Raw genomic sequence first — 10,788 nt, forward strand, 5'->3', positions numbered from 1 at the left:
AGTTCCACAGTCAAAACTGTATTTTCCAGCCCTACTCCATGAGCATCAAAGACATCCTAATAAAGGCATCTGGGAGCCACAGAAAAATCTAGATTATGAGAATGAGCAGTATTTTAGAACAAGAAAGCATTATGAGGATTGATACTGATTCCTTGCTTCATTGCTTCATTACCATGCTGGTGCTCAATTGTAACTGCCATCCTTTCCCTTAATGTTATTGGACGTTTAGCCCAATTACCATGCCACATCCTGTCCTATTTATTTGTGTTTGTTGATCCTAGAACCAACAAACGCTGTCTTGTCTTGAAAGATAAATGGCGTGACCTGTTTTCATTAAGATAAGTCTGTGTCTACTATCTAGCTCGAATTGGTTTCAATGGCAGTCCATTACCAAGGCTCATTAGTTCTCCAAAACTCAAGTGTCTTGTCTCAAACAGGGTGCCACTCCACTCCTTCCTCTCCCCCCTCTACTTCCCGCTTGTCATTAGCATTCCGATAGGAGTAAAAAAATCAGGGTTGCTAGCCATGCTAGTCCAACATCTTGATTGCCAATGATAAAGCAGGAAGGCTGATGGGTGAGTCTGCATCTTTTACTGGTCCTCTTGACCTGATTACCAGAGAGAGGGGGGCCACAGGGCCGGCCACAGCAGGCCCACTCTGGAGAGGCTTCAGTCGTCATTACTGGAGAATGGAAATGAGGCCCTCCAGTGAAAGTGGCGAAAACATGAGCACTTCAAAAAGCAGCAAAATTCTATTCATAGAAAATGTGCACAAATCTGTTTCTCTTGCATATGATTTGAAATGGGTTCGTAAGTACGGTAAATGTTATCAGATTGTGTGATTCATCTCCGTGTTGATATATCCAAATAAAGGGATGGACAAGGTGTGACTAAAACATATGAGTGTATATACACTAGAAAGGGAGGGTATATATTCCTTGTGGCAGTAGGTTCTAACCTGGCCCTCTCTTCTTTCCTCAGATCCCTACGTGAAGATCCACCTGATGCAGTAGGTTCTAACCTGGGCCTCTCTTCTTTCCTCAGATCCCTACGTGAAGATCCACCTGATGCAGTAGGTTCTAACCTGGGCTTCTCTTCTTTCCTCAGATCCCTACGTGAAGATCCACCTGATGCAGTAGGTTCTAACCTGGCCCTCTCTTCTTTCCTCAGATCCCTACGTGAAGATCCACCTGATACAGTAGGTTCTAACCTGGGCCTCTCTTCTTTCCTCAGATCCCTACGTGAAGATCCACCTGATGCAGTAGGTTCTAACCTGGGCCTCTCTTCTTTCCTCAGATCCCTACGTGAAGATCCACCTGATACAGTAGGTTCTAACCTGGGCCTCTCTTCTTTCCTCAGATCCCTACGTGAAGATCCACCTGATGCAGTAGGTTCTAACCTGGGTCTCTCTTCTTTCCTCAGATCCCTACGTGAAGATCCACCTGATGCAGTAGGTTCTAACCTGGCCCTCTCTTCTTTCCTCAGATCCCTACGTGAAGATCCACCTGATGCAGAACGGGAAGAGGCTGAAGAAGAAGAAGACGACAATCAAGAAGAACACCCTCAACCCTTACTACAATGAGTCATTCAGCTTTGAAGTGCCATTCGAACAAATCCAGGTAATGGTGTTGTACATCCCCATGCACATCTTGGGAGTTCTCCATGTTGTTAAAGCTTTAAGACTAGATCTAATTGACCTCAGTCATAAACCACTAAGTCAAGTTTTTTTAAAGAATACTTCAAATAAGACGTTGAGCCAACACCGAGACAAATGACAAGGAGATTGTGTTCAAAGCTTGTGGCTACTAAGAGTGGTTCGGTGGCTTAACATTAGCGTGTGAATGTGTGGTCTTTAGCCTGTACAGGATAATCAGTCTCAGGCTCTATTCATCATGGGCACGATTCAGACTTAGTAAATGTACGCCTTTCCGATGCGCTTCTCAGTAGTTGGTATTCAGACTTAATGCAGGTGCGTAATGCATTAGTGTACCTTTAATTATTATTTTATGGACAGACATTGAATGAACGGGTTCAGAATATAGGGATCAATGAAAGAAAGCCATCTACAGTTGAAGTCGGAAGTTACATACAGTTAGATTGGAGTCATTAAAACTCGCTTTTTTAACCACTCCACAAATTTCTTGTTAACATACTATAGTTTTGGCAAGTTGGTTAGGACATCTACTTTCTGCATGACACAAGTCATTTTTCCAAGAATTGTTTACAGACAGATTATTTCACTTATAATTCACTGTATCACAATTCCAGTGGGTCAGAAGTGTATATGCACAAAGTTGACTGTGCCTTTAAACAGCTTGGGAAATTCCAGAAAATGATATCATGGCTTTAGAAGCTTCTGATAGGCTAATTGACATCATTTGAGTCAATTGGAGGTGTACCTGTGGATGTATTTCAAGACATACCTTCAAACTCAGTGCCTCTTTGCTTGACATCTTGGGAAAATCAAAAGAAATCAGCCAAGACCTCAGAAAATAAATTGTAGACCACAAGTCTGGTTCATCCTTGGGAGAAATTTCCAAACGCCTGAAGGTATCATGTTCATCTGTACAAACAATAGTACACAAGTATAAACACCATGGGACCATACAGCCATTATACCGCTCAGGAAGGAGAGGCATTCTGTCTCCTAGAGATGAACGTATTTTGGTGCAAAAAGTGCAAATCAATCCCAGAACAACAGCAAAGGACCTTGTGAAGATGCTGGATGAAATAGGCGCAAAAGTATCTATATCCACAGTAAAACGAGTCCTATATCGACCTAACCTGAAAGGCCGCTCAGCAAGGAAGAAGCCACTGCTCCAAAACCTCCATAAAGAAATCCAGACTATGGTTGGGGACAAATATCGTACTTTTTGGAGAAATGTCCTCTGGTCTGATGAAACAAAAATAGAACTGTTTGGCCATAATGACCATCGTTATGTTTGGAGGAAAAAGGAAGAAGCCGAAGAACACCATCCCAACCGTGAAGCATGGGGGTGGCAGCATCATGATGTGAGGGTGCTTTGCTGCTGGAGGGACTGGTGCACTTCACAAAATAGATGGCATCATGAGGAAGGAAAATTATATGGATATGTTGAAGTAACATCTCAAGACATCAGTCAGGAAGTTAAAGCTTGGTCGCAAATGGGTCTTCCAAATGGACAATGACCCCAAGCATACTTCCAAAGTTGTGGCAAAATGGCTTCAGGACAACAAAGTCAAGGTATTGGAGTGGCCATCACAAAGCGAGTTTACGCACAAAATATATTGATGAATCAAAAATATAGTGATTTGATTAATCCTGAAAGTTGACATATTCAAGTTCAATCCATTAATTATTTGAAGGTGGAAATAGGTGTACAATAGGGGTTGAACAAAAGTCCTAGAAATCTACCCTGATCCTCACTAATCATGGAACTGTATAACAACGGTCCAGTCATTGTGAACCATGCGCCAGGTTCCAGGTTTAAACTGCTACGTGTGGTCTGAGTTCCATAATGATTCATGTAGGTGGCATGTACCAAATTATTTCACAATGTTAGCCTAATATGATCCACTAATACTAGCAACCCTCAGGAACAACTACACAGACATGACAGAGGTAAGAAAAGTAAACGGAATGGAATGGAATCATTCAAAATGTAGGCAGCAAATTTAAGGAAACTAACACCTAAGTGACAGTTATAAATGTATGTGGCTATTACTGACGGGGGTTCCCGATAGTGGCTAATATTTAACAATCCAAATTGTAAAATAAAACTGCAAAAAGCCTGGGTATATAATTAAAACATTCTAAAGCGCATTGGCAGATTCAGCCCTACAGAAAGGCTATAGCTTGGGTCTCCAATTTGTATCCATGCAAATTATGAAAGCATAGAAATCAAATCAGATTAACGGCGCAGCTATTTACAGCCTACTTCACTGTGGAAAAGGGGCCGCAATACATATCATATTGATTTGATTTTCAGTTTGCTTCCATATGACTGGTTTGACATTCGTCTCCATGGATCATAAGGAGAAAAATAAATAATCATCTATGTATTTACAATCCTCTTCTCCAAATGGATTCCTCATTTACCTAGCTCTTATCGATAGCTCTTATCAATTTATAAATTACTGCGCATGGAGAATGCTGTTATTTCTATCAGAAAAAAAGAAGTTACATGCTTTTCCCACTTGGTACCAGCAGGTTTGTTCAACTTTATTCATGGTTTCTTTGCACGCAAAGGTGGTAGAATTATGAGGGAGTTAAGTCAAGTTCAGAACGCAGTGTATTTGTAGACACACCTCTGCCACACCTTAATTTCGTTGATCTCCACCCCAAACGAATAGCGTGTGAATAGAATGCTGTTCTCATGCTCAAGTTCAAGGTCAGAATACTCACAGAGAGAAAAGTGCATGAAAAAGGGAATTATGTTTCCATTTGCACGTGCTTAACTCGGGTCGGAATTCCCCCCCATATGATTTCTCATTAAATGCCTTAATTTCTCAAGTTTACAAGACAATTGCACAGGGGAGTGGTGAGAAGTAATGCCATTCTCAACACATCACTGATTACATGCCTTTGGCGTATGATTACATTTGAACATTCAAATATCTCTTCTTCACGGTGCAATTCAGTACATTTTTTATCCAGTGCAATGAAATGTGTATATAGAGTACGGTTTAGTATGGCGCTCGCAGTGTTTGAGGACAAATGGCTTCATGAGAAAGCACTTTAAAGGTACTAGGCCCAGAAAATTAAAGAAGATAAAGTGCATGCAAATTGGGCCAAGGGGGAATTATCTGTGAGCGGGCGTCAACACGCCAGGCATAAGAAAGTAATTGCCTCAAATTGATTTAGCACTTCACAAACCACGAGTTTGGTTCCACGTGTCTCCGTTTCATTTCGCAGCCTAACCCCTCCTAGCCTGTGAGGATGCCGATCAGGACATTCCATACACACTCATTAGAGAGACAGAGGGGAGACAGTGGAGGAAGCCTATACTGCTAAGTACACTCCCGCCTCCACAGAGGGTCCTTCTCTTTAAAGGGATAGAACAACCCAAATACAAGTGTCTCTGTCGTTGTTATACCTCAAAAGGGATTTGAGGGGGTCAACTATCTCTTTAAAAGCTACTTGACCCCAACTGACAGGCTGAGGGACTTGGTGCAGCGTTTCATTACATGCTTTGGGAGAACAGTGACTCTGCATCTACACAGGTAGACACTCCTCTCTCCTGTGGATCGAAACTTAATCAGAGCTCTTAGTGTGCTGATTCATATTCCCTTGCAGCAGATGACACACGGATCACCCCTCATTGCTGAGAAACTTTGAATAAACACATGCTGAGGCTGAGTGGTTGACCTCTGAGTAAGCTTAAAATCTGTTGTGCGTTTGGCTCTGGAAAGATTCAGGACCAGTCTTCAAATGGTATCTACTGCTAATTAGCACTTAGGACTGGCTCTTCGAGGGAGCATATCACTCTTCACTCAGATAGGCAACTCTGTTAGTCAGGAGCATTAGACAGAGTGGAGGTTACACCCACTTGTCTTCTAATTGTACTGCTTTTGGAATTTGAGAAATTAGCCAGCGTAGGTAGCCGAGCAGAGCCTTCATCGTTGTGCTCAATAGAGGAAGTAGGCTGTCTGGGGACTTGAGACAATATTATTATTCTCTGTTACTTTGGGTGAATACTGAGTGCTCAAGAAAACTTCTCAGCACTACACAAATCATAAAACGCCCATGACTATAGTCTGTGAGCTTTAAGTGTTACCAGTACATTACTTTAGTTACGTGTACAGTGTGTGTATCCCACAAACTCATAATTTCTTCCAATGTCTTCCTCCCTACTTTTCCCCTTACAGAAAGTTCAAGTTGTTGTAACTGTTCTGGACTATGACAAGATCGGCAAGAACGATGCCATCGGCAAGGTCTTTGTGGGCCTCAACAGCTCGGGGACGGAGCTGCGCCACTGGTCGGATATGCTGGCCAACCCCAGGAGACCCATCGCCCAGTGGCACGTGCTGAAGGTGGAGGAGGAGGTGGACGCTCAGCTCTCCACAAAGAAATAGGCAGGGCCCTTTCAGCTCCTGCCCCATAGTGTTCTTTAGCCAGTATGTGTAAATACCTCAGTGATATATGGGTCCATCCACCGTCAAACCAATCCAGCCAACACCCATCCTTCCCACCAACTCCATACTACTTGTCTTATCACCTTCTTTTGTAATTGTTAATGGTTCTTTCAAAACCCTAGGCCCTGACGTTCAGATTTGTGTTTCTATTTGTCAGGTTGGGAGTCCCCGCCCCTGACTATGTTGTCCATCTCTACGCCCTGATTCCCCCTAACCAAATGCCCCCTTTTAAGCAATATGATCTGTATAGATAGCGCATGACTGAAAGACATTTATTGTACCACAGTTGTATATATCAGTCTGCAGACAAAAATTATTTCTAATTTATGTTGGTATGTTGTTACCCGTTTCCTAATCGATGTATATCTGGATGTTTTTAATAAGATGTTCTATTTTAAATTATGTAAATGCAGATATAGGAGAGACGATATTATATATTACAGGATAAAAAATTTGACCTTATTGCATTCCAGAAGAAGAAGAAAGCAATTCCAACCTGCAAGATGCTAGTGGAAGTATAGTCACATTGTAAAGGACGGTGTCTAGCTTTATGTTTACTAATGAACCATTGCAGAAAAAAGTTGAAATACACAGAAAACTAGGCCGATAACTACTATGGTTTCATGGGAAAATATATGCTACTGGATAGTATACAAGTACATGGTTTCTTATACGCCTTTTTATACAAATTTCTCCGTCAGAGGACCTATTTGTTTTGCTTGAAACACAATGTTCTGGAGGATCTCTGAAATCGATGCAAACCGGTTAGCCTTTTTCCTTTTCCTTGAGCGGGGCATCACCTTGTGACACAGTCAGTTACTTTTAAGTGAAATAGGTCCTCATTTGAAAGGCCATCTTTTCATTCAATTATTTATTTATTTTTTACAGACCGGTCCTCTTTAACCCAAATGACTATTCCGCCAACCCCCCTCGGAAACTGACCCCATCTGAAATAGAATCAAGCAGTAGCCATTGTGTCCTTAAGCTTGTTGAACAATATTTTGTTAAATGCTTACTTTCAATAGCCTTGTTGTTGGAAACTGATTATGTTCAGGACATTGGAGTCTCAAGGTCTCCAAAGATGGAAAAAAAAGTTTTGACTCTAAGCTTTTAGATGACAATTTTTTTGATAAATTCAGCTGATTTTTTTGTAAACTGCATGATTTTTTAAACAATATTTGCTAAAGGCTTGGTCGGAGGGAGATCTACCAACACCATGGGGCTGTCTCTTATGATAACATCCCCTTGCCTTCAATCTATTTAATCTAGATTAAAGCTGAAGTGAGTGATTTGATGGATCAGTATATGATTATTATATTGACTGGAAGTAAAGTGAGTTTCTAAACACTGCCATTTTCAGGGAGGTGACACATGTATACTAACCTTCTCTCCATGCACACTCCCACTAGGTAGTGGTCGTAGCTTTGGTTTATCGGGAACAATGTATTTGGCTGCACATGGTGCCCTAAATAGCAGTCTTTGCTTTGTGTTGCCTTCTCACAGTGGCAATAGAGCTAGCCATGTTATACTGCCAATCTTACTTTCTATACAGCTACTGTTTTGCACTGTATGTCTTTGAACCGGCAATAGCTTGTTGACTTCTTTACACTATGTTGACAGGCTTTATTTAAGGATGCTCAATGCGCAGGGGAGCTTCTGTCCAGGAGCCCGACTGGTTCTTGTTATTTAATTAAAGGAACAGTACATGAAAGCAACAACCATATACTGTATCTCTTCGTTCAGTAAACCGTAGTTAGCCAGTTTTCTATTGTTGGCTCTCAGTACAACACCAAGAGAACAATGGGATATAAACAATAACTGTAAAAGTTAATGGTCTGCATAGGTGATAATATTTGTTTATATGTCCTTTACTACGGGTCCAATAAGAGGAATAAGTAAGACGTTTCAATCCATGAAATCCATGAAGTCTCTTATCTTGGAGGAACCTCCATGCATATACTGGATGCTAGCTTCAGGAGTAGTTTCTAAATGTTTTCAATGTTATTGTGTAGTTGATAGCACTATTATGAAAAAGCTATTTGTCATTCCATAGGCGTCTCTGAGGACAGCTTTGTGTATCACTGTGACTGCCGTGCGTGCTTAGAGGTGTAGACTTTATCAATAGCGACAAGTTTGTTCTGTAGTGACGTTGTACTGCCATTTCCCTTCCACATGCTGAGAGAGTGCGTGGCATCGTCAGATCTAATAACTGTGCAGCGGCTGGTTGGTTGATTGACAGGGCTACACACAGGAGTTATAGAACGTCTTTTGGGAGAACGAGAGTGGTTGGATTCACACAGCATTTCGTTGAGCACTGTGCAATACTTGTATGTTCATCCCATAGTGTTGTGTGGGTTGTGTTTGCCCGAGAAAAAAATGAATATTTAAAGTTGACTCCTATCAAGTCAGACGTATTCCTCTCCAGTGAGATGGTTAGGACACAGCACATGTAGATTCTGTGGTGGTTGGAGTCTGACATCTAAAATCCTTCTGTTAAGGGTTTCCTCCTATCCAGTTAAGTTTTTTCTTGCACACAGATCCAGCATCAGAAATTTCAGGACATATTGGGATTAGGAAATACCAAAATGTGACACACACACACACACACACACATGAAAACATTTAAATGACCCCTCACCCTCTGAAAGTGCATATGTACATATTTTCATCATTTTCCAAAAAGTAATTTATTTATCATATTGAAATGGTCATGATTATTACTGAAACGTATCACATCCTGTCATGATAACTTCATCCATCGTTGTATCAACCTGATCTACTATACTAAATCTAATTATGATTATTTTTTATTAATAAGTTATGTTTACAACCCTGTTGAAAATACTTTTATATTTGAAATGAACCTCTGAATGTACAGTATGGACTGTGTGTTTATGGTGATTAACTGTGCGATTCGTAGTTGCCACTTTTCTTTCATTGTTGCAAAAATATGTTTTTATTTATTTATTTAAATACCCTTTTGGGTAGACCTTCCCCGGATAAATAATACATTCCAGAAACGTTGAACATACATTTAATCACAGCAGAATGTGCTCTAATGAATTACATTCCCTCTTGATCTATATATTTTTTTCATTTAACATATTTATTATGCATTCCTTCAATCATGAATTACAAAAAACACTTGTTTAAATAAAACAAGGATAAAACGTAGGCTCAGTATTTTAATGGAATGAGCAACTCCATAGGGGTACGACTGAATCACTAAAGAAAGGCTGTAATCAGTATTTAAAGGGGAAGGAAATCAAAATGCTTCAACAAAAGAAAAGGAAAGCATCAAACACTTGAGGGGCGGACACCACAGTAAGAGGCAGCATTACAGGATCAGATTGTGAGGTGTGTAACTTACCACAAGAAAAGCCATTAGCTGCAATGTAATGCTACTTTTACTGGTCCCCCCCCTACTAAAGCATGGAAGCAAAACCCCTCATATCCTATTCAAGAAAAGCCCATACATCTCACTGTGTGACCAGAAACATACAAGATTCTCTAAAATGACAACAACAAAAAGCCACTCTAATCTTTCAAGATGAAGCTGTGTAAAGTATTAGAGTCTGATGCTGTAGAAAGATCCTAGTTGCCTTTGTGTATATCAACTGCCTGCTTGAGTATTTTCTGTGTTGACATTTTCTCTGTAATCTTGTACAACTGTTTGGGCTGTTTTTCCTGCCATATCGCTCGCGGTGACAGCGAGCTGACAGATACTGTATATTGCTGTGTATACCTTCATTTTTGATGAGGTGTTTTACAGTTTTGTTTCACTTTGTGTAGTGATTCATTCTGTGGAGTTTTTGACTGTTGTTATATAACTTCATATACACAAATTATCAATAAATTGTTTTATTTCCTGTTGATACAGAACCTTTTCAAGTGCTTCTTTTTTTCCCTGGTACTGGTTTGGTTCACTTACCAACTTTTTATTTGAATTTTGATGTGTGAGCAGATAATACTGACGTTCACATTTTAGACAACATGCCTTCATCAGCATAAGAATAAGAAGCATTGAGTGAATTGAATAATAAACATTGAGTGCTTATAAAGCCTAGATTTATTTTCATAATGAGCCAAATCTAGGAAATGCTGTGATCTGTTTAATAAACACGAGACCAGAAAAATGTATAAAAGAGTGCGGCAGTATAGCAGCAACAGCAGCATCTAGTGGCCAAAACCTGGTAAATTCACACTAAATAATCCAAGCCATTTAAATTACACATTTTTTATGAGGGGAAAAAAACATCTCCAGATTCACAGGGAATACATTACATAGTATGGAGAAGCAATACTATAAGCCACAGCTTCATACTACTTGTCAAACATAGAGAACTGATACTGTATACTGGTTGATGGGGTAGCAGTGGAGTGGGGTATGGGGGGTCCGTGGGTGGCTTTTTGACCATTTGTTTGGATTCCTCATGTTGAACTCATTGCTAGAAAGGATGTTAGCTACTATATTTAGTGAATATTATATGAACCCTATTTAAATGGTCAATTTGGATGCAATCAATTATCTTAATTTCTCATCGATCCAATTATATTTCAACAAAATAATGTTGCATGAATGCTAATCTTATATTTTTATAACAACATTAATTATTTCAGAACAATCTGAGATGGTGGGTGTCAAAATCCTTTATTTTGCTTTCTGAGATGGAAT

The 10,788-nt window shown here is 40.1% G+C and overlaps 1 protein-coding gene across 5 annotated transcripts in view; it reads left to right on the forward strand.

Annotated features, from left to right (window-relative positions):
- The window catches only part of LOC106576317 (synaptotagmin-1), a 216,036-nt gene extending 206,041 nt beyond the window's left edge, over positions 1-9,995 (forward strand). For 4 of the 5 annotated variants that reach the window (XM_014153427.2, XM_014153430.2, XM_014153428.2 and 1 more), the window contains 2 exons: positions 1,485-1,618; positions 5,847-9,995. In XM_014153427.2, coding sequence (XP_014008902.1) covers positions 1,485-1,618; positions 5,847-6,053 — 341 coding nt within the window. In that variant the 3' untranslated portion in view covers positions 6,054-9,995. Of the gene's footprint in view, positions 1-980; positions 1,029-1,484; positions 1,619-5,846 lie in introns of those variants that run through there. The other variant, XM_014153431.2, reaches the window with a different exon arrangement.
- Positions 9,996-10,788: the final 793 nt, after the last annotated feature.

Source organism: Salmo salar, chromosome ssa17 (assembly GCF_905237065.1).
Source record: "Salmo salar chromosome ssa17, Ssal_v3.1, whole genome shotgun sequence".
In the NCBI taxonomy this organism is placed as follows: Eukaryota; Metazoa; Chordata; class Actinopteri; order Salmoniformes; family Salmonidae; genus Salmo; species Salmo salar.